This window comes from Megalobrama amblycephala, linkage group LG6 (genome assembly GCF_018812025.1).
Source record: "Megalobrama amblycephala isolate DHTTF-2021 linkage group LG6, ASM1881202v1, whole genome shotgun sequence".
In the NCBI taxonomy this organism is placed as follows: domain Eukaryota; kingdom Metazoa; phylum Chordata; class Actinopteri; order Cypriniformes; family Xenocyprididae; genus Megalobrama; species Megalobrama amblycephala.
In genome coordinates, this window is record NC_063049.1 from 33,849,430 (window position 1) to 33,874,835 (window position 25,406).

The 25,406-nt window shown below is 36.8% G+C and overlaps 1 protein-coding gene across 1 annotated transcript; it reads left to right on the forward strand.

Annotated features, from left to right (window-relative positions):
• Positions 1-48: 48 nt before the first annotated feature.
• Positions 49-24,911, forward strand: gdap2 (ganglioside induced differentiation associated protein 2). The gene is made up of 14 exons (XM_048194243.1): positions 49-299; positions 2,565-2,788; positions 4,562-4,701; positions 4,879-5,032; positions 5,626-5,714; positions 5,832-5,908; positions 6,221-6,380; positions 10,053-10,203; positions 11,796-11,872; positions 13,092-13,168; positions 13,867-14,006; positions 15,515-15,569; positions 16,580-16,723; positions 23,792-24,911. The coding sequence occupies exons 2-14, from the start codon at positions 2,592-2,594 to the stop codon at positions 23,831-23,833; spliced, it is 1,503 nt and encodes a 500-aa protein (XP_048050200.1). The 5' UTR covers positions 49-299; positions 2,565-2,591; the 3' UTR covers positions 23,834-24,911.
• The last annotated feature ends 495 nt before the right edge of the window (positions 24,912-25,406 follow it).

Consider the following 25,406-nt stretch of genomic DNA (forward strand, 5'->3'; position numbering starts at 1 on the left):
TGGCTAGGTTTGTGCGTTTTCTACACGTATCGACAACATAGCCACTGTCCCTGCTGCAATCCCGGAAGTGATGATTTTTGTCCTCGTGAATCAGCTGATAAGGAAACTCGCTGAATGTTGCAAACACGATGTGTTGACCACAAGCAGCTAAAATCACATTTTAACAATGGTCTATTTAAAAGCGGAAGCACAGGCGGATGACAGTGATCTCTAGCACTATCTTTAACGGACTAATTTGAGCTAACGTGGTTTTGTTTTTGCAGTTGGCCGGACTGAATAGCTGCATCAGTGGACATCTGGTAGGTTGCTGGTCATTGCTATTGATGGTGTTTGTAATTTGTTTCATTTTCATCAAGTCGATATGGTTAGAATTAGTATGAGGTGTTGTTTTCCTTTCTATCCTTAAAGCAGTATTGTGCTGCATGATTGGTATGTGCTCTTTGCAATCGAGATGAGACTATCTCTTAACTCCTGGCTTTGTTTTTGTCGATGAAATCTAATTTGGGGAGTCGACCTTTACACATGCAGCTCATTTCTGCTGAATATCTTATCTGTTCCTGGAGTCCTGTCTGTCTGGACACTGATAGAGCCTCTCTGTTGTGCTTCAAAGTCAATTATGTTCATAAACAGAACACTTCTCACATTGCAGCTGCTGCACCTGGCACAGAAATTATTGCTGAATACTTTTTAAATTATTGTCACACTTTGGAAGATTGGAAACACATCTTTTTTCCATTTTGAAGAAAGCACCACACTATTCAAATCTAATCACAATATATTATGTGGCTCTCAACCAGGAGGTCAGGGTCCACTAGGGGGCCTCAGCAAACTTCCAAGATGAGGGGAGGTTTCCCGGACAGAGATTAAGCCTAGTCCAGGAATAAAATGGCCTTTTAAAACAGATTAACAGAAATCTGCTTTCTCTGTCATGGTTTAAAATAGTCCTAGACTTAGTCTAGTCCAGAGTTTAATAAGATGATTTCCTGGAGGAAGACTAGAGCTACTCCAGGACTAAACTGAGGTTTAAATTAAATCTACCAGGGGCCTGTACCATGATGGTAGATGAACAAACTCAGGGTTATAGGATTAGTTTCGAGTTGACAAAACCAAACCACTCCAATCCGGCTTTGTTGGTACCATGATGCCGATCATCAACTTTCTTTGTCATCTCAGGCTTTGATCCTGAGTTTGTGGAGCACGTGCACATGAATCCGTGACATCAGTGGCAAACAGCCAATCGCATGCCTTGCAACAGAAGTAAACTGTGATTCACTTCTTGCGAGAGAGCCAGCTCGATTCAAAACTTTTTAGCTGAAAATGAAGAAAATACTTGTCTGTGAAAGAGGACAAATAAAAGAAATTATCTTTCTCTATCAGTGCAAGTGAAAGTTGTGAAGTTAGTTTATATAGTTGATAATATATAGCGATAGAGACTTAAACATACAAGGTCAGATGTAGTCATTTATAAAGAGTATATTTACTCCTTATTTAGGCCTATATTACATATGATCTATATATATATTAATATTCATTGAAACTAAGTGCTTAATAACTACTGTTACACTAAACTTGCGTGTGTGTAATGGATTAATAAAAATATAGATCATATAATTATACAAATCATATAAATTATATTATCATTAAAACCAGACAATTTCATTGTTAAATATTTGTTTTTACTATATAATGACCTTTAATTTAGAGGAAGAGAAACTGGGGGAGTGACTTTATTGTGTTGAGTGTGTCAGTGTCACTTAGCTCACATCTGATCGGTCCAATTTCAGTTTGAAATCTCTAACCCAGAACATAACCTGCCCCGGAGCAGGTTAGCCATGGAGCGTAAGTTACTATGGCGATGAACACCGCTAAAAGTCAAGTTACTTTAATGGTACCTAAAACCCAGGATTGGCGCAAACTAATCTGAAACTTACCTGGCTAGCCAGCTAGTCCGGCTTCATGGTACAGGCCCCAGGAGGCAGGTTAACTTCAGAGTAATGTTGTGTTTCAAAGAAGACACATGTATTTCTTATATATATATATATATATATATATATATATAATTTTTTTTTTTTTTTTTTTTTTTTTTTTTTTTTTTTTTTTTTTTTGGTGCTGTTCACTTTATTTAAACAATTTATTTTGATTTAACACCATTGTTTCTGGTTCATATGTGATTTTTTTTCATGTTAAATGGACTTGAAATGGTTACTAGAACTCACTTGAACTTTTCATTTTGAAACATGTTTCAGTCAAGTAACCCAATCAAACAAGACTTTCACTTCCCATCATGCTTTGCACCGGGCTGAATTGGGAGAGTAAATGTTGAAAAAGTGTTATTTTATGCATTTTTTTTTTAAGAAAGATGAGAATATTGAGATACTTCTTACTGTAAATTTTAGATCACAAGTGATTTCACAGCATTATTGTGCCTAAAAAATTTAATGAAGTCAGTCATTGTAACCATCCACTTACATGTTTAAACTGATGCAGACGTGTGTGTATGATTGCTAATATGCCCCAGGTCACACTACAGTCTCTGTGTGTAAACGCTTCTCTGTGTTTTTCAGTTCAACATTTTTCAGTGAAGCAACAGCATGGATCCCTTGGGAGCTCGTTCCCAGTTTGTGGAGGTCCAAAGCCTCCACACATGGGACCAGCTTCAGGGAGTCCACGATGAGGTGGATGGAGAAAACCACTTAAGGGAGGAGAAAGACAAGCTGACAAATCATGTCAACTCCTTAACGTCCCCTTTCCCCTTCAGAGAAGACATCAACAGCAAGATTGTACTATTGTAGGTGATATTTATTACACTGCTATTGATATTCCTTAAACCTTCTGCTTTTCCTAGATTCAAACTTCTGCAGTTATTCAAGCACAAATTGCTTAAAGGTGCTACAGAGGATGTTTTGTTTTATACATTTTTGCAGAATTACTTGAAACTGTCTTTAGTAACTGATAAAAGACTATTTATTAGGTGCACTGAAAGGAATAATATTAATATATATCATCTGTGAACGAGGTAGGGCCTTAAAAACATCAGCCAATCGTTTGTGTGATCATGCGTAAACGATTGGCCCTCTGGCTTGTCAATCACTGCCATGACGTTCCTTGTGAGAGACGTGCGCTGCTGCGCGCTCCAGTAACTTTCCACACTCCACAGGCGCCGCATGCAATGTTTTTGTCAGGAGTAACAACTGCAGATTATGAGTTACCTGCGGTCAGTCCGACATAATAAATCCACTAACACGACACAGCGAATGCCGGTGGTAAACACTCGTGTTCCCATACTCGTGCACGAGTTTTGGGAGGCGTTCCCTCGAAATGAGCTGTGAAGGAGGGGGGTTGTTCTTACGCATGCGCTCATTTCAAAAACTCACTAACAGTCTTTGGCTTCTCAGTCGTTGAAAACATCCTCTATAGCACCTTTAATAGGTTTTTGGCTATAATGTCAGCCTTAGCCCTAAAATCCTAAGCATCAAACTTGCCTAACTCTTTTCTTTTGTTGCCTTAGTTTAATAATTAAAGACCTAACCCTTTTTTTTTCCTCTGCAGTCTGCACCCACTGTGCTCTTTGCATCAGTTATTTGCACCAGATCTTTACTTCTTTTAGTCATTACCTCGTGCACACAAATCCCCCTTACAGCTCAGTCACATGCGACCTACTGAGAAGTCCTTCTTGCTGTGCTTTCTGACCGATATAGCTGTGTTATGGCATGATCAAATTCATAGTTTCTCTTTTTAAAAAAAGGGGAAATTCATTTCATGGAACTTCTCTAAAGTCCAATTCAGAAAACCAGTCCTTCTGGAAGTTCAGGCAGGAAAAGAATTCAGCGGTGCACATTGTTTTGTGCTAGCAGGATTTGTTCATATTGACTTTATCCTTTCATTTTTGACTGTATACTTGTATATATTTGTGTTCGTTATCTATCAACTTCATGTAAAGCGTACTTGGGTCCTTGAAAGGTGCTATATAAATAAAACATTATTATTATTATTATTATTATTATTATTATTATTATTATTATTATTATTATTATTATTCATCGGATTTCCATGCAACTGCAAAACGTGATTATTATTTTTTTTTATCATTTTTCTTTTGAAAATGGCATGATTATATTAACTGTTAATAATGTTATACTGTTAAAAAAAATTTATTTATCAGTGTTGTTTTAGAATTTATATAGCGTTTTAGTATGTATTAATATTTTGTGCTTTTACTTTTATATTTTCAGTTTTCATTTTAATTTAAGTTTTAGTAATTTTATTATTTTTTTGTTTTAGTAACTTTAGTACTTAAACTTATTTCACTTAGTTGCCAAGGCAACATTCCTAGTTTCTAATTTCTTTAATTTCTAATTAAAGTTTTTTTTATATATGTTTTTCCTTTTAATATTCATATTTTATTTAATTTCAGCTTTATTTCAGTAAAAAATATTTTTAATGGTTTTAGTTTACAATAACAACACTGTTATTTATATGCTATATTTGTACTCATAGCTTATAGATTTTCTGGATGTTCTGTATGTGATATGTTGGGTTATATCATTCCCTCATTTTACAGTAATGGAGATGTGGCACTTTTAAACTGCACTGCAATCGTCAGTACAAGCAATGAGACTCTAACGGACAAGAACCCCGTATCAGACAGTATCCACAGATATGCCGGACCTGAACTACGGGATGAACTACTCAAATTGAAAGGTAGGGGGCGCTACCTGGTTAACAAATGAAGAACTGTTATAAGCATTTAAATTAGATTTTAAACTTTTAATATTTTTTTTAAATGCTGTTTGTTTTTGTTATACAGTTTTGGTTACAGATATTATCTCATTATTTTATTGGAGTGTAAATGACTTGGCTGTGCTAATGTTTTTCCAGGATGTCGAACCGGTGAGGCAAAAATGACAGAAGGTTTCAACTTGGCTGCACGCTTTATCGTTCACACAGTTGGACCCAAATATAAAGCCAAGTACCGGACAGCTGCAGAAAGTTCTCTATACAGCTGCTACAGAAACGTCATGCAGCTTGCCAAGTAAGCTGGATCATTGCATCAAATTTTTTGAGTCAAATGTCAGTCTGCTCACACACATGATTATACTAAGTAAACATGCTTAGTTTTTCTATCTGTCACTGACTCACTCACTTTCTAAGATCATACCAGACAGTTCAAATACAGTCATATTAGGATGAACTGATGTTGATTGGTGTGGCAGTTCCATGGCAATAAGGTGTTTATTAAAATAAATTTCTTGTTCAATACCTGATTATTATTATTAATAGCAGTGATGTAAGGAATAAACATTATGTGCTTGTGGTAGGAAAGGAAATTATCTAAGATTTGGATTCCAACTCTGAATACATAAGCTTTTGGAATTTTGAGCTCACCCTTGGGCCTTAGATAAACAGCATTCATCTATTGTTTGGGAATGACTGTGTGTGTGTGTGTGTGTGTGAACAGGAGGTGTTGATGACAGTAATGCTTAATTATGCAAATTACATGTCATCAAAGATACTGCTGTCTGCTGCTATGTGTTGTTTTGTTTTTTACCAAATGACAGATGTAAGCCATGTATAATTGAAGTGAAAAGAATATTTTTGTGTATGCTCATTGTGTTTCTGTTGCAGGGAACATGCCATGGTTTCTGTGGGTTTTTGTGTGGTCAGCACAGTCAAAAGGGCATATCCACTGGAGGACGCCACACATATAGCATTAAGTAATTTACTTTTTTATTATGATTTAACGTAATTACACCACATGCTGAGGCCAGTCCTTTCTAAAGAAATTCAGAGGGATCTCATCAAATGTGTTTTCTCCACATTTATGTTTCAAGGGACCGTTCGTAGATTTCTGGAGAACCATGGTGAAAACATAGAGACTGTGGTGTTTGCTGTTTCAGATGTTGAGGAGGTGTGTGGCGTTTCATTTTCACTGTTACACAACCGACTCCATCCTTTAACTCTCAACTGTGCCCTCTTATTTTATTATGAACTTCTTGTTTTATTTTAAGGCCAACTTTAGTTGTGTTTTGTGGGTGAAACTGCTGTTAGCTGAGTGTGACCTACAGCGTTATGCGGTAGAGATTCATGTGTTCCTCTTTAACAGTTGCAAAATGAATATAAAAAGATTTGTATCAAATGTCTGTATGGTTGTGTATGTATGTATGATTGATTGATTGATTGATTGACCCTGGATGTGTTTGTAATTGATTCTGTTTTCCAGCCAGTGTACAGGAAGTTAATGCCGTTGTATTACCCACGTTCAAAGAAAGAGGAGAGAATCAGTCTGCCTCTCCTCCCTGCCGACATCGGAAATTCTGAGGGGGAACCCGTGGTCCCAGAGAGACAGATCCGCATTGCTGAAAAGCCTGGTAATCTAGAGGGTGAGCTCAGTAATTGTTCAATGTAACATCTTTTCATATCTTTCAGGCAGATACACTACTGTTCAAACGTTTCACGATGGTATGCTTTTTGTGAATATTTAGAATTTTTTTTATTTCTTTTTTCTGTTTTAATATATTTTAAAATGTAATTTATTCCTCTGATGCCAAAGCTGAATTTTCAGCAGCCATTAAGGGGTGGTCACACTACACTTTTCATTCCATTGACTTCCATTCATATGCACGTGAATGCTGGAGACCGGAAAAGCAAGTTCAAGTTTCTGCATTTCACATTTTGGTTCAAGTTGGTTCAACTCTAACCTACGAATTCAGATCATGTGAAGACGTGTGACCAATAGAAGATCGATAAGCCAAGGCCTTATAATAAGTCTTATCTTGGCTGAATTAAAAAAAATAAAAAAACACATTTTTGCAGTAGAGTAGTTTGAATATTTTTAATTTTTGTATTTTTTGTTATTTGTCATATGTTGAATTTATGTTTATGCGATCATGGCTTTACTGTTTTACACATTTTTTTTCAGGATTCTTTGAATAGAAAGTTTAAAAGATCAGCATTTATTTGAAATAGAAATATTTTGTAATATTATAAATGTCTTTACTGTCACTTCCATTTTAATGCATCCTTACTGAATAAAAGCATTTATTTCTTTCAACAACAACAAAAAAAAATCTTACTGACACAAACTTTTAAATGTAAGTGTATATCAGATTCCCAAACAACCAGTAGTAGTAAATGTTTGCCATAAGGTTTGGATAACATTCATCTGGAGGACATGCATTTCTCAGAAACACTTTGTGTTGTAAAGGAGATTTTGCAGTAATGTGTTTGATTAACAGCATGAATAACAATGGTCTCCCAATAATGTAATAGATTAATTATTATGAGCAGCGTGCAGCAGATCTAGAGCTGTTAAATGAGCCATTTTGTCCTCCCTGGCTATTCATCTCGTTCTGTTGTGGGTGTTTCATGAGTTCAGATCAGCTGGAACAGCCTTGTCCCACAACAGGTGCTCTGACTATAGCGGAATCTTCAGCTTTCAGACAGGCCCAGTGTGAGCACAGCTAGAGTCGTGTGTGTGTGTGTGTGTGTGTGTGTGTGTGTGTGTGTGTGTGTGTGTGTGTGTGTGTAAAGGCACCAATGTTAACTTGCCTATATGAGAATTAGTGTATGTTTGGCTCACTTGCTTGCCATAGCACTCCAAGCACATGTGTATATTTATTTGTTAGTGGGAGATTAAACTTGTATATTTGTTGGCTTGCCATTATTTCAAGCCTAGATCATGTGGATTGTGAGCCAGCTGTGTTAAGGTGATCAAGTCTCACTAGAGCTGTTGATCCAACTCAAACAGGCCACATAAGCCAGGTCCCATGTAAATAAACACTACACTTTCCTGCCTGTCTTTGAATGCTTTAAACCAGGACATGGAAAGTTCTGTTACCAACTGAACTATTAAATAAACCTTTTCTAAATTAAGGTCATTTAATATTCTGCTTTCAGTCTCATTCTGGATGTTTGCTTGAGCTTGAATGACAACAAGTTATAATCTGAACAAACATGATCTCTTAACCAAATTTACCTCTCCATATACTGAATTGACACAACAGCTTCCAGACTTCCTTGTTAATATGAAGTTAAAGGTGAAGTGTGTACCGTCTTGTGCCACTAGTGTCACCAAAAGGAATTTGTGAAAATTATGAGTTGTTTTTTGTTTGTTTTTTTTAAACTGCTATTGCTTAGCTAGACATTAAGTCCAACACTAAACGCGCACCTTTGGTCGAGCCACTGTTTCAGGCTGGCTGGGTTGCTAAAAAAAAAACTGAAACAAAGCAATATTTTTAAAGGTCCACAGTGTTACTGTTCACACTTACACTACGAAACCTGATTCATCTGTATGATTGATCTTCTGTATTCAAGTATTTGTATAATGACTTTACCCAGACAGTCAACCTACAAAGCTGTGTTAGTTGAATGTCTTTAGTATCACTCCACTTTCTCTTCCTTCGCACATAAAATCTTTTAAAATGTATTTATATTTTAGGTAAGTAGCCTTATAATTAACTATAAAAAGGGGTATAATGCTTAGTCAGTTAGACCCAAAGATTAAGCTCCTTACTTTACATACTAGGGAATGGAATCCCAAAAGGTTCAGTGCTGGGCACTTTCTAAAGCAGATGATGTGCAGTACAGAAAGTTTAGTTTGCTACTAAACTTTGTCACTTATGTTTTATTATGATTTATTGTCTAAATGTCCTGTTACGCATTATTGCTATCTTGGGTTGGACCAAAACCCTGCTGAGGGTTTTTTATGAGGATAAGAAGTGTTTGTTCCTCTACAGTCTTTCTGAAAGACATTTAAAGGACACATTTTTAATGTTCGTAACCCAGCTCTGCCGCACCCTGTCACTGATCTGGCTGATCTCTTCAAATCCTTGTCCTCATACATGCCCTTTTATCATTGTGATGCAGGTCTGCTTGTCATTTTTGGAGTAATATTAAAGACAGCAGGTGACTTGGCCTTCACTAATGCAGCCCAGCTCTTATGGATTAGTCTATGAAGCGGTCTCAAAGCATGCCTCAATCTCACACACTTGCCTAATCTGCTTTCTCCAGTTTTTCTGCCCAGTTCCCTTAATCCCCATTTAATTTTTCCTGTCTTTACGCTTTCTGTTATTTATGTTCCCTCACAAAAAGATGTGCTGTATACCATGGATGTTTCAGATGGTAATGCCATGATATTCATTGCTTTATTCATTTACCATGCTATTTATTGATATATTTGTATTTCAATGTTTACAATTTTTTTTTTATTTTTTTTATTTTTTTTTTTTTGATTAGTTCATTGTCTCTCACAAAGTTTAATGTCACATTGTGGTGAAGTGCTCCTGAAATTCAAATACCTTTTAGCTTAAAAGCCAAAGGCCTTACTCGAAAGAGATTGCTTTCTGTTCAGCGAGGCAGATCATAAAAGGACCATATGTTGCATTACAAAAAACAGAATCTCATTCTTTGCTTCAACATGCTATAATGATTCTGGCCAAAGATAATCTTCAGGAGACATCTGTGTCTAATTGAGTCCTGATGATGTCTCACCGTAGGTTTGCTAGCAGCTGACCGTTTGGCTGTGATTCTCTTATTTACCTGTTAGTGTCTCTACAAGTCTGTCAAAGATGTTTCTATCATTTCTGGCTAAATTGTTTGCAGACTGACCCGTGACCATGCGGTTGAGCTGAGGAAATGAGAAATATTTAGTTTGTTGTTGGACTGGACTTTCTTTTCATGTCTGTTCAGATATGGCTAAGGTTGGCCCGTAATAGAGATTTGGCATACACATGTAAACAAGAACAACAGACGAGGATTATTTTTACATTTTTCCTGGCTGTACATCACACACGCCAGTGGCTTTCCCAGCTCTAATTGAGGGTGGGAGGCCATGTCTGGTTGAATGTACCACATTGTAGTGCTCATTGAACCTGGTAATGTTCATTCCAAGTGTGTGAGGATTTTTTTTTTTTTTTTACTGTTTACTGCATTTGTGCTTCAACACACTTTTATGGTGTATTCGTTTTGCTTTTCTTGTAATATTCAGAACTTTGTGTTGTTCACGAATACTTGCTAATAAGTTCATAATAATGATATTAATCTAATTTCTGCAGATGACTCCTGGGATGATTCACTAGAATCCGACCTGGGGCTGGTAGGAAGTCATGCGTTTGCTCGAATGGAAGGGGACGTGGATAAGCAGCGTAAACTCATCCTTCAGGGCCAAATTTCAGAAGCAGCCCAGCAGAAACAACACCAAAGAAAGTAAGATGTCTTGTTGTCACATTATACTGTTGCTTTTTACAACTATATTTCTTAATGAAACCTCTTACAAATATTTACCATATTAGCTTTTATATACTGTAGTTATTGACAAAACAGCATAGTTATTGACCGTACTGTACAATCTTTGTCAATTAATGTGATTCTTCCTTTAAAGGTGCCAAAGAACATGTTTTTAAAAGATGTAATAAAAGTCTAAGGCATGTCCCCTGAATGTGTCTGTGAAGTTTCAGCTCGTTGTTTTTTTATTAATTTTTTTAACTGCCTATTTTGGGGCATCATTATAAATGCGCCAATTCAGGATGCGTCCCCTTTAATTCTCGTGCTCCACGCACCAAGAGCTCGCACTTGCCTTAAACAACATAAAAAAAGTTCACACAGCTAATATAACCCTCAAAATGAATCTTTACAAAGTGTTCGTCATGCAACATGTCTAATCGCGTAAGTATGGTATTTATTTGGATGTTTACATTTGATTCTGAATGAGTTTGATGGTGCTCCGTGGCTAAAGCTAACATTACACACTGTTGGAGAGATTTATAAAGAATTAAGTTGTGTTTATGAATTATACAGACTGCAAGTGTTTAAAAAATGAAAATAACGACAGTATTGTCTCCGTGAATACAGTAATAAACGATGGTAACTTTAACCACATTTAACAGTACATTAGCAACATGCTAACGAGACATTTAGAAAGACAATTTACAAACACCACAAAAATATCATGATATCATGGATCATGTCAGTTATTATTGCTCCATCTGCCATTTTTCGCTATTGTTCTTGCTTGCTTACCTAGTCTGATGATTCAGCTGTGCACAGATCCAGACGTTAATACGTCCTGCCCTTGTGTAATGCTTTGAACATGAGCTGGCATATGCAAATGTTGGGGGCGTGCACCCCGACTGTTACGCAACAGTCTGTGTTATGTTGAGATTCGCCTGTTCTTTGGAGGTCTTTTAAACAAATGAGATTTATATAAGAAGGAGGAAACAATGGAGTTTGAAACTCACTGTATGTCATTTCCATGTACTGAACTCTTGTTATTCAACTATGCCGAGGTAAATTCAATTTTTGAATCTAGGGCACCTTTCAAATTTAAGAAGTAGGGCTGGGTGGTATTAGCCTGGGTGCCAGCCCGAACCCCGCCCACAACATTTTTTGGTCAACAACATTCTGCCTAGAATATGAGTATGACGAAGTCAGGCTAGGGCGGTATAACATTTTAAACATTTTAGATAAATTTTTTGAATGGGGAAAAAACATTGATAGCCCTGATATAAAATTACCCTGATATAACCCACCCCTAACAGCCTTCCTGTCATCATATTTAATGATTTTTTTTAATGAGTCACCACAGTTTTGCTGTGGCAGATGTTTGAGACACTGGAAGCTTGGCAGAAACAACATTCTAAAAACTGTCAGCCATTTTTAGCTATATACAAACTAAGGAAGCATTTATGTTACATTACAGGCGTATTTATACTATAGAACTAGGTACTCATATGTTTGTTATTTGTACATCACTGCAAATGACCAAGAATGTCTTACTTTTTGGTGTGTTTTTTTTACAGCTATAACCGCTGGCTTTGCAGAGCTCGTGCAGAGGACCTCTCAGACATAGCTGCGTTAAAGGCACTATATCAGACTGGTCAGTCTTTCTCTCTTTGAGTGTCTTTTATGCATTTTAATAATGTGTGTTTTAATTGTAAAGCTGTCAGTTTCACCCAATAAGTACAGTCCATTTAAAAAAATATAATTGATAAAATACATAATTTAATCATGCCATCTGACCCATATGTAAATTCCATAATAAGGGATTTTCCCTAAAGCAAAGCTTGTTGTTGTTGCTGTTTGTTGTTTGTTGTAATTCACACGAGGTTTTAAGGTGCATTTTTGACTTAAAATTAAACATTTAGTTAATTGGCATATAAAGTAATTTGATGAAAATATTTAATCGTTTTACAGGTCTAGTGCATCTATGTCTGTGTAATTGTAGTAGTATGATATGATGAATGTTTGGTCACATGTTCACTTGTTCTCTGTGTTGCTGTCTTTCTGTATATCTTTATGCACATGTGGACTTTGTGTTCTCTCCATCTGTCTGTTTGCACTCTGGGCAGGAAACCTTTGTTCCGCCTCATTGAGCACAACATCAGGGGTTCTGTAATCCATTTCTCTCGTTTCACAATTTCAGGATAAAAAATAACCACCAAAGTAACGGTTTCTGTGTTGATAAATATTTATCATCATCTTTTTTTTTTTTTTGCATGGCTCAGATAGTGACTGAAAGCTGACTTTCTGAGTTCAAAACTTCATGTGAATTTACCACAGACTGTACACATTATATTTGTCTTGCTAAATTAAATCTTTAATTTCTTCTTTTAATCATCTTTTTTAGAAAACCACAGAACAATACTTCTTTTTATAACTGAATATCTAAATCACACTGACTTACTTGCCCAAAGGGGGGCAGACTTTCTCTAGCTGTACACCTCAACATGCATGTTCACTGTGCCACGTGAGGATGGACTATACTAAAACATCTGGCTATGCACATCCAGATGTTTCTCATAATAAAGTTCAAAATATTGATTTCAGTGTGTGTGTATGTATATAATATATATGCATACATGCATACCTCTTACAGTTCTGCAGGATGAGTTCATTAAACAGGGTGAGGCTGAAATGTCTAATGCATTTCTTCAGATATGACATATGAGAAAACTGTCAGCAGAGGGAACAACCTAGGGAGCTGTGTCCCTCCATCTGACCATCGGTTAGGGACTCGAGCATCTTTTACAATGGGTGTGAGGAAACATCCTTCCATAATGTATTTATATCATGATGCTTTTTTTTCTCATTTTCAGGTGTTGATATCTGTGGTAGAACGGTTATGGTTGTTGTCGGCAGGAATATTCCAGTTACACTTATTGATATGGAGAAGGTAAAAGAGAAAATTCTCATACTCCCATTTGCCATGTTCTGTGTATGGCAGAAAAAAATCTGGTTGACCAATTGCCCTGTATTGAGGATATCTTACGGTGCACCAAATGTTGCACATTTTGCCAGATTTAGCAACAAATGCTGCCTAACCAGATGAAAGCTCAACCTAAAAGTGTTTTAAAAGAATGTTTGCGTCAAGGTATTTATTTAGATGTAAACCATTTAGATCTGCCTTTAGACAGAAAACTTTGATTATAATTTAAGACTTCTTTTTTCCCCTTTTTTTAAAGATTGACTTGTGCAATATTTACTACACTGTAAATGTAAATGTGAAAAATTAGACTGCACTGTTTAAAATGTTTATTTAAAGGATTTAGTTCACTCAAAGTTTAAAATCCTGTTTACTCACACTCATCAGACCTGTGTGGCTTAGTTATTTTCCCCCTTCTGTGGAACACAAAAGGAAAAATTGAAATGACACGTAGAGCATTTTCATTTTTGAGTGAATCTGACAATCTTCTTCTGATGATGTCCTCATTTGTAAAAACGGTGTTAAAAATAGATGAATTAAAAAAAGAGTGCATAAAGTTTTTATAGTATTTATAAGTATTTAGTATTTATAACTATAAAAAAAAAACAATGGAAGTCTATGCAGTGTCCCCATTTACATGGCTAAGTTAACATGTGTTTGTGTGTTAGGCTTTGCTGTATTTCATCCATGTGATGGACCATATCACAGTGAAGGAGTATGTGATGGTGTATTTCCACACACTCACCAGTGAACACAACCACCTGGACACGGACTTTCTGAAGAAGCTCTATGACATTGTGGATGCCAAGTAAGAGTTATTTCTGTTCCATTACAGAGATACTACAAACCACCCACATTTCCTGCTCTCTACGGCCTTACAATTTTTTCGAGATGACTTGACCCAGTTTTTGGCTGAGGTATTCTTTCAAACCATAACTCACAGACTCCCATGGAAAAGCTAATCACAGTTTCATATAAATGCTGGCTTGGTGAGTTTGTTTTTATGAGCTTCTTTTGCCAAACAGTACTGTCTCCTCAAACCCAAACCCAAAAACACCACATATGTTGTGATAATCATAAGGGAATGTCTTGGGCTTCCTGTTCGATGAATGTCATAAAGATTTATACACCGAAGCTCAACCCTTTTCTAGGTTATTACAAGCTTGGAAAGAAGTTTGAAGTAAATCCACACACTGCTGAGTCATGTTTCCTCTGTTTTACCTGCTGCTTCTCTGAAGTATTACTCTAAATTGCTGCTCAAATGGTGATTGGTTCCTTTAAGGAAAGAGAAATAAAATTACTTTTGCTCAGAGCACTTTGGGAAATTTCGAGGGGGATTCTGGTTATCAAGATTAGAACACTGAGAGCGATTACAATGACTTTGACAAGTGTCTCGATGTTCTCCTCTCACCCATCGAATTGAGAAAATCAGCAAACAACCACCACCAGAGGCCTGCAAACACTTGCATGGATGTAGCACCACGGTATGGCGATTGTTCTTTTAGTCAAACAGACCTCATGATTACTGTTTTCCTGGCTTAGTAGAGGATTCTAGTCTTTGTTGTAAGTCAAAACCATGGGAGGTGATTGGTAGGTCAGCCATTCGTAATTTATACGGGGGACACTCTCAGCATGCAGGCAGAGGAAACCACAGTCTTGAAATAAAAAGCAGAAATGCTCTCCAGCTCCAGTCCCTCACACTTTCCGTACATCGTGGAGATCAGCGTGACTCATAACTCTGAGAGCCAGGCCAGTTTGACTCGTGTCATTTATTATGAGGTATCAGCAGAGCAGAGCAGATCATCATTGTATTATTTATCCTCACAAGATATTGGTCTTTAAAGAAGCGTTTTACAGACATAATCCTGAGCAAGAGTGATGGGGTTCTGTAAGCAATCACGGCCATGTTTATACCAGAGCTAGTCGGTGATGCTATCACTCCCTATGACCCCTGCTGTAGGGTTTTGGACGGGATGGGCCGTGTCCATCGTGGGAAAGGGGAAAGGTTGACAGACGCATTCCTCACTCTTTTCAAACACCCCTCCGCTTCTGGCTGTCCATATCTCTATTCATCTGTATGTTTTGGACAACAGCGTGCGGCTTGGATGTAGCTGCTCCGCTGGACTCGATTCACCAACTTTTGCTCGTTCCTAAAAAATGCACTTTAGCTCTCTTTCTAATGGGTTTATTGTTTTTGTTAAGGCAATAATCCTTTCAAAGCCCAGTGCGCCAGAGGAATTCACTATTTGTGTAATAAGTAATTGGTTGGATGTGTTGATAATGTTTCTAAAGCCAGGTTTCCCTTTGTGTTTTCAGGTTTAAGAAAAACCTGAGGGCTTTCTACTTCGTTCACCCAACGTTCCGTTCCAAGGTAAATGAAATCAATTCATCAACTTAGATGCAAGTCTATTAAAAGCAGCACTAGATGTTGATCTCGTTTTGAGCTTTTCTTTCCGAGCTTGTACTGGTCTGATTTGCGGCGGTCAGCTCCACATGTTTCGCATTGACTAAGTAAGAAAGACCGTGTATCCGCCTGTGTAACTGAATATGTTGAAAAGCATCTCTGAGACCACATTGAGATTCATGATGTGTCTGCACTAAGTGTTCCATAGTGTTCCACAGAACCAATTCAGGTAATTGAAGTGCTTATGAGAGCACGTTGCCACTGCCAGGCGTTGCTTTCATTTGCAAAATTATTCAACAATTATGCTTTGTGCACTCCAAATGTAGAGGAACCTCGGCAATTAAGTGTCAGATAATTGTTCGTTTTAAAATGCATCCATTTCAGTCAGAGAATGCTCGAGCCTTGTAACAATCCCAGGTGTGAAACGTGTTCAGGCATTATGGATGAGTCATTGGAGTAAATGCTGAAAATGACTACAGAAACAGCTTTAGGAGCTGCACAGTTTGCACTTAGCAATGAAAACTTACCAATTTTGTAGTTGTCCATTGTAATACTGCTGTATTGTCTGTCATTTGTCAGTTACATTTGAGGAAAAATGTGTATAGTAAGATGAGTAAATGATTATAAATTATATTTATAAGGATACAAAAGATTTGCATTTTAAAACTGCTGTTCTATTCATCAATGAATCAAAAAATACCAAAATCAAAGAATTTTAAATTGTATTTTTTTTTTTTACAATTTTACTTGAAAAAAAAACAGCCTTGGTGAGCAAAACTAAATAAATAAATAAATACACATATAAGTTTGACCACCTGAGATTGACAATTAACCTTTTCTGCAGGTTAAGCAATGCCTTTAATTGCCCATTTGTTACAAAAAAATAAGGAAAAAGTGTTTCAGGTCCTATTTTGTACCCTTTTCATGGAAATTTCCATCTTTGCCCATCTAAGGCTTTTGTTTGTGATTCCCATCAGGTCTCTACATGGTTCTTCACAACTTTTAGTGTATCAGGCCTTAAAGAGAAAGTTCATCACATAGAGAACCTGCAGCAGCTCTTCACCTGCATCCTGCCTGAGCAGATCGACATCCCTCCTTTTGTCCTGGAGTATGACACACGGGTGAGTATTCAGTCCTTTCACACACACACCTCAGTCTTATCCTCAAAAATCCTTTACCACACTACAATTGTCCATTGAGGAAGGACAATTACACTTGGAAAAAGAGTTGTGTACATAACCTGACTTTTTTTCTGTATTTAATCTGTATTAAATTCTGTCAACATTTATTCACTGTTACGTTAATCAAAACCTGCATAACTTTCTTCTCTGGAACATCAAAGTGACATTTGAATTTTGTTACTCTCTTCCATGAAATGACAATGAATATGAAGCACCATAAAAGTGGTCTGTACGACTTATGTATTTATGTTCCAAGCCTTCTGAAGCTATATAATAGCTTTGTGTTAGGAACAGACTGAAATTTAATTATGTTTGAGACTCATCTGCATGTTGGTAGCTTGTGAAAGGAACAGTGGCATGCTCCTTCCATCTGTGGAGCTAAGGTCAGCTCCTTGGGCAAGAGTGATTAACCCTTAAGCCTCCCATACTAGGGTAACAGTTGTAAATGCACGGTATTTAATGTGTTTTTTTATATATAATATAATATAATAAGATCAGTTATTTTTTTTTCTGTATCCTCAGAAGCCATTAGTCTAATAATAACAGATTGAAAACAATGGCTCTTAAATCTCTTACAAATGATCACCTGGCACTAGATCTGCACGTTTAATCATTAAAAGATTGTGTCATTATTTCTGTTCCAAACATTCAAATGATCACAGAAGTACTGGGATAAATAAATAGATCAAACATAAGCACTGATGTCTACGGTTACAGTAGCGATGAAAATAGAGTAAATCACTTTTTGAAAACAACTTGACACTTCAAATAAAGATTGTATCAATGACATTGTTACACCAGTAGGTGGCAACAACTGTTAAAAATGTATTCGTCATAGAATCATTCATTCAAAAACCCTAATTCATCCACTAATGAAACAAGCTAAATCTTTATGCGTGAGTCATTGAATCATTCATTCAAACCGATTTTTAAAAAAAAAAAATCAAATGAATTTTTTTTTTTTATAGACTGCAGCAATTATCATTTTGCCATTTTGTTTAGTTGTCTGTCCAGAATTGTGGGAGAATCGTGATATTTTTTTTTTAATAAAGAAAAAAATCATGAGCTCTACCCAGCTCTAGTTAAAATCTTTTCCAAATCGTCGGAACTGGAAAAACACGTACCGATGTACTGATGTGCATTTTTAGCGATCGAAATAAGCCTGTTAAAAGTGAAAAACGTTGTATATTGTCAAAAATAAAATTGAATGAACAACGTTTTCATATTTTTCTTCACTTCCACTGTGCTTGAATTATCTCATGCCAGACTTTTGTCTTGTGCAACTATTCCTATAAGAGTCTAACTTTTCATAAAATGACCCATTTTCTTATTTAAGTCTCTGACACCTTTCAGAGAACCGGATCTTTTCTGTAACACAAATTCTCCCCACAATCTCACATCAACAATCATCCAGGGATCATGTTATGTGTTGTGGTTTTCAGAGGGCTGAAGATAGTCTCAGTGTTGTTTCAGTTTGAGAAAACACATGTATAGTTAAAAAAAAAGTTGTGTCTGTAATGTTTTTAAACACACATTTAGGAAAATTACTCTGCTTAAACATGTAAAAGATTTTCTCAGTACTTAAGGTAATTGAAATATACAACTTGACCCATTTGAGATGCAATTTTATGCAAATTCTTTAAACTATTTTCCCTGTATGACCTGCTCTTTAAATGCAGCCTTAAGTTTTATTTTTAGTGAATCTGCTATATAAAAATATTTACTTTTTTTAGGCCTAAATGAGGTTCTTTTTTGTTTTGAAATGGATTGTGTTTGGCTTGTGGAAAGGAGATGCTAAAATAAGTCGTAAGTATGGGTGGAGGAAAGTCTTTCCCTTCAGACTGAAAGAGGCCTCAGCCATGAGAAACTCTGTGCTGCCGCTCGCTCCGACTCAAAGGAACACATCACATTTAATTTCTTAAGATTACGCTTCATCTTCTCATTTGGGATCGGGTGAAATATTTAAGGAAACATGGAAATCAGCTAGTTACTCTGGAATATGAGTAGACAAATTATGGCTGTAGTCGTCTGGCATTGCAGAATCTCATACAATTATAACGTGTCACTTAGCGTGTTTTTCCCTCGACGTAGAGAACATTGTAGTCAGTTTGAAATTTTGTGTTGCCTTTGTTACCTCACTATTGAATCCAAGCAAATTGCTCACACTAATGTAATAAAAAGCTTTGTCACAGCTAATGGCAGACTTTATCCATGCATTGATTGGATCCATATGGACTGGACTCATTTAGTTGATTTTTCAAGTCATTCCTTAGCTCTTAGTTTTGCCGTTTCACCTACTCCCTACTGGTTTTTATAGTCATTCTATTTTATTATTATTTTTTTATTTTACCACACAAATGTCTCATTTAAAGCTGTGTCCCTAAGAGTAGAAATGCCATCTGACAAACTAAATGATGTATCACTGTATGGTCATATAGGATTTTTTAGATGTTGTTTTTGTCCTTTTGTTCCTGGGTTTAAAGGGCAGTGGATTAAAAGTAAATGAAAGCGGGAAGGAAGACACAAAGGTGAGGCAGCTGTGAAGAATCGATCATGCCACTAATGCGTTAAATGGATGGTCTTTCTCGTGCCAGGTGCATGTCGCCCTTTATTTATGTGTTCGCTGAGCAAGAGTGCAGACGCACAGATTTGATTAGAAACTATTTTTTTTCCTGCAGGCTGTGTGTGTATTTGATTTGCATGAAAGACATTTTGTACTTGTGCTTTAGTATGTTAACACAAACTCGATGACTTTTCGGGTAAAAAATGCAAGCTTTAATAAGTATGTCTGATTTTTGTTTTCATCCCTGCGCACTTCCAGTATGGCTAAACGTTGAAGTCACTTTAAACTTTATGATCAGAAATCATCTGTATCATCAATCCCAGGATCCCTTGGATAATATTCCACATGTTGTTTTGGTTGAAACCAAAGGCATTAAAGCTTTTTTCTTAAAATTCAGTTTTACTTGTAGATTCATTTTGACTTTTGTGTTTTTATTATTTCTTAAAACTGTGACTTTGGAGACTTTCTAGAGGTTTTTTTTTTTTTTTTTTTTTTTCTTAGGGAATATTCATGACCATTCATCGATGTGTTGATCACTTGAATGGATAAACCCATTTTCTCTTAATGTGTCTGCCCTTATTTTATGCAAGTATAGTGTGTGTTTTTGGTTTCCATGCCTTACCCTTGAATTCACTCCTGGACTACCATGCTCAAGTGTTTCCTGTCATTCTTTGATTACCCAGGAAGTTAATGGGCAGGAGGGGAAATGGCAGAATGAGTAAACTTTAATGCCAGTTTCACTCGGCTTTCTCTCTCTGCCCATTTGAATAGATGCAGTGCCATGGAAAGTCCAGCCACAGTCACCTCAAATAACCCAGTCAACTTTCCATAAAGCATAGAAAGGCCCCTAAAGGGTTTTTATTTTGGAATCTCACCTCTATACTGTGTTGGGTAGTAACAGGCTATGTAATCTGGATTACATAATCAAATTGCAAAAATCTTACATAAAATACTTGTAAATAATTGTATGGGTTTTTTTTATGAATAACATGAATTGTATGTTGATTTATAATCAGACAACAGCAATAAAATAGTTTGGTAACACTTTACAGTAAGGTTCCATTAGTTAACATGAACTAAGATTAATAAATGCTTTAGAAATATTTTTAATTGTTAGTTTATAGATGAAAAATAGATGAACAGAGATATAATAGGTGTCTGCACACCAGTGGTCTGAAATGAGGCACTTTTTTTTTTTTTTTTTATAAATCAATGTAAATTCATGTGCGTTATTCAGTTGACACATCTTCCTTGTTAAATGAACATTACTTTACAGTACATCAAAAAAGGAACCAAATACAATTCTATTTTGTAATTTTACATTAACAATGTAATGTTCTATTTATCAAAACCAAGTCAATCTCACCAAGTTAGTGTTTTAGGGTGTTTTCACACCTATGGATCGCTTGTTTTGTTCCGAAACAGGGACTAAATTTGTTACAATGTTGCATTTTCTTCTTGGTTCGGTTCGCTTTCACATGGCAACATTTCAAAGCGTACCAAAATGCATTCAGGCAAGTCACATGAGAGTACAACTGTCCTCTTATTGGTCAGAGTTTTCGCTGCGTCATCCATCAAAATAATGATTGACAAGCTAGCTCCATGAGCTTCTTGTGGCTTTATTTGTAACTGTCGAGACACACACAAACACTTTATAAATGTAGCCGTCTCTCCCGCAGTTAATTCATATTTGCTGCGGCAAATTCAAAACCGCGCTCTTTCTCTCTCTCTCCATCTCTGGATTTCCCAGCGCTGTCTAGTAGGCGACCTGTTGTCCGTGTGTCTGTCGAGAGAGACCATTTGAATTTTATAATGAAGCAGAGCGGGAATTGAGACTTCGTCGGGACAGCATTCTCGCACGGAGAAGTGTAATTACACACCAGAGGCGCTCGTTGGCTTTCAGATATTGTAAATAATGTGCTCACTCACAGAATCAGACATTACTGATTTTTATATCATATTTTCCGTTATGAAAATGATATCATTTGGTTCGTTGGTCCGTTAACTGGGTCGATTGCTTTCACATCTCAAGCGAACCGCTCCAGAGTTCGTTTGAAAGCGTACCGAGACCACCTCTTCAAGCAGGTCTCGGTACGCTTGTTTGGTCCGCTTTTGGTGCGCACCCGAGTGCGATTGCTGCTTTCACACCTGCCCAAACGAACCGCACCAAAGGGGCAAACGAACTCTGGTACGATTCAACCGAACTAAATGAGGCAGGTGTGAAAGCACCCTTAAGCATTTCTACATTCATTCCAAAATAATAACTAAAGGCAATAATAATTTAAACAATATATTTTATTTGTGTATTGCGGTTTTTCTTTTTAATTGTCAACCTAGGCTATTTTAGATCATCAGTCATGCTCCATAAACACCGTCTGTCACAGACACGAATTGTATTTTTAATTTCACCAAGCTGATTGCAGTAAAAACCCCCGCAGTCATCATGCTTTCAGTCCATTTCAAGTTTTATTTTGACGTGACATAATAAAGCAGTGATATCTAACTGGGTGATCTGTTTACTTACTTTTCAATTAGTCTTCCGATTGACGCCATCATTTGTTCAGTCAAACTGACGCGCGGAACGCGCACGTCAACGAGAGGCGGGATTTATCGCACAAACCAATCATATCCAATCATAACAAATTACATCCAATCATAGCGCGATGGTATGGAAGCCTGTTTCCGCCACTAAAAAAAAAAAAAAAAAAAAAGATGAATTGCGACTATATCTCAGAATTCTGACTTTTTATCACGCAATTGCGAGATATAAAGTCGCAATTGCGTGATAAAAAGTCAGAATTCTGAGATATAGTCGCAATTGCGTGATATAAAGTCAGAATAAAACTTTATATCTCGCAATTCTGACTTTATATCACGCAATTGCGACTTTATATCTCAGAATTCTGACTTTATCACGCAATTGCGACTTTTTATCTCAGAATTCTGACTTTATAACTCGCAATTGCGACTTTATATCTCAGAATTCTGACTTTCTATCACGCAGTTTGGACTTTTTATCTCAGAATTCTGACTTTATAACTCGCAATTGCGACTTTATATCTCGCAATTCTGACTTTATATCACGCAATTGCGAGTTTATATCTCAGAATTCTGACTTTTTATCACGCAATTGCGACTTTATATCTCATATAACTTATAACTAGCAATGGTGAGATATAAACTCGCAATTGCGAGTTAAAAAGTCAGAATTCTGAGATAAAAAGTCACAATTCATCTTTTTTTTTTTTTTTTTTTTTTTTGTGGCGGAAACGGGCTTCCATACGATGGAGACATTGCCTCCTCTCACGTGACTTTTCCCCATTCATTCTCAATTACCCCCCACAAAACCCACCGCACGCCGGGGGTCTGATGATTTTATATGGTTTCCTATGAGAGGAAAGGGAGGCATGACTCCTCTGTGTAACTTTACCTGCGGGTGTCGCTGTTGGGCAGTGTTCCTTAAGATACGCGTGATTCTTTTTTGTAATTTTGAAAATTATTTATTGTGATTGGCTCAGAGGCTGAAGTAATTTCAGTAGGCCTCCACATGAATTCTGAAGACAGCAGAAGAGGGAACAGACAGACATGATCCCAGCCTACTTTGTTGTAGAGTTACATACATACACTGAGCTGTCTCATTCCTCATTTGACCACATACAGAAACAACTTATTGAAAATGTGCAATGCAACACTTGCGTTGCAAGACGTCTTAAATCCATCACAAAAAGAAAAATAAAAAAAAAACTTTTTGGAGAGGACTTGTTATTGTTGAATATGTTAATTTTGATTTTTCTTGTGTGGATTGAAAAATTCTGGAGCAGGAGAAAACAGCAATGCTCCAACTACCTCCTCATTTGAGCTAAAATCACACAACTACGCTCACTTTTTTTTTTTTTTTTTTTCTTTTTTTTTAATTTTTAATGTTATTTTTTTTATTAATTTCCTGTGCTCTTTGCAGAATCTGCTTTTGCATTCATTTGACCTGAAGGCCTAAAGCACTTCTGCTAGACTGACCTCACAGCTTCAGATAGCGAATCATCTGCTGTGCTGTGAGTCATACAGTAGCAACAGATGCTCATTAATTCCCAGCGCATCACTTTTCCCTAAGTGTTCATTTGACTATTGGAATCCTTACATTCTAATTCTCCAGTATATCCTAGAAAACACATCCTGTATCAAATATTTACCTACTAAATATGTGTATTTCTATGGTAAATACAACCTCTTGGGTTATGTACAGTGTAGCTGTATTTAAATCTATCTTCATATTTGTGCTGACAGGCTCTCTAGGATGTAGGTGTGTCTTGGGCTTTTGCTGTGGTAATAAGGGGCCTCTTGCTAATTTGCCTTCAGGCTTTTCGGAGCGCATTAGTGCCTCTCACCCAGTCCATGACCTAATGTAAACTTCACTACTATTTATTTGACTGTGCTCTCTACTCTTCCAGGTTAACAGCCCCTATTACATGGCTCAGCCCTCAGGCCTGTGATGGTAGCAGATAAATTCAGCACTGAGGAGTTTTCCCTGGGCCGACACTCAACCCGATGAACCTGACTCTGACATGAATTCAAGACGGATGCAGTCGAAAGTGCTACGTTTTCTCCGTGACAGTGAGAGATTGTTGATCAATAATGCTGTATAAACACAACCTGCTGAACTGCCACAGACAAAAAATATCATTGAAGGAACCTCTGGCCTGACCGAAGCTATTCTTGGACAAGGTATGTGTGTGTGGTGTGGATGAAGAGACTGATTTTGACAAACATGCCCTACATACTAAACCAATATTTTGTACCAATGTGAAACACATGTACCAGTGTCTACATGAATAATGGCTGGAAATTGACGAAACCATTCTGGTTTTAATTTCTCTCGTCCTTGTCCATCCAATCAGATTTAAAAGCCTCATATTTTGCCATCTGAACAGTTTTGTAGTTTCATTTATTTCCATGTCTGCACAGTCACCAGAAGGAACAGCATTGTGCTTTTATCTTGAGTCTCAAGCACTTTTACAGCTTTATCTGAGGTATTAAACAAACATCACTACAGATTCTTGAGCTTTGGCAGCAAGCAAATTGTCCGTGTGTGTGTGTGTGTGTGTGTGTGTGTGTGTGTGTGAGAGCGGATGTGATGTCAGAAAGATTGCTTTGTGAAGCTCTAAATTCAGGTTGGCCTGTTGAGATTTCAGTTACCCTGTTAATAGTACTTTTCTCCTATTCCTGTCAATGGTACATCAGTGTTCTGGTGGGTTCCCCTGAGGTGCACTAAAAATGCTAGTGTGTCGGTTTGTATTTTATTTGGTGAAGCTGATTTACATGCATGGCCAAAGGAATCTCACAGGCTGAGAGCTGATCTCAAAGTGAAGCCTTGTAAATAGGTAATTGTAGATACTGCAAATGCTGCCTCTTACTATTAATTCTGGTTTGTTTTTTAGTCAGCCTTTACTGTAGCGGTTCAGTGATTTAATGTGCTAAATTTTGTACCGTTTTAAATGAAATATGATGTATGAATTATGAAGAGAGTGCTCTTTGAATAAATGGAATATCGAAATATGTTGTTATCATTAATCTGTGTTTGGGTGTCTTTTTTTTAGGCCGAAAACTGTTATGTTTCATAATTTCCGTGTCAACTATAGTTGTAATAATAATAATCTGTACTCATCAGTTGTGCAAAAAAAAAAAAATGTATTCAGGTTAAGCAAAAAATCATAGCTGTCCTTTTATGAAACCACGCACTGAATACAGGGGTCTATCAAACATGGTAAGGTTTTTTTCTTGGTAAAGTTGTTTCAAGGCAAACAAATCTCTTTGCAATTAAGACATGGAATTATTTTCTTGGGTTGAGGGGAAGCAGTGGTTTCTGTTCACATGAATCAGATTTTAATATAGAGACACTTTGTGTGGAGGAAAAATAATCATTAGTATAGCAGCCACTGATATTTTCCCACAGAGTTGTACAATTACACAACCATAAACGTTTTGGTGCATAATGCCGACTAGACTGGATGGAAAGACATTTTAACCATTCAAGCCAGAGTGTGATGTTACATCCAAACCATCAGG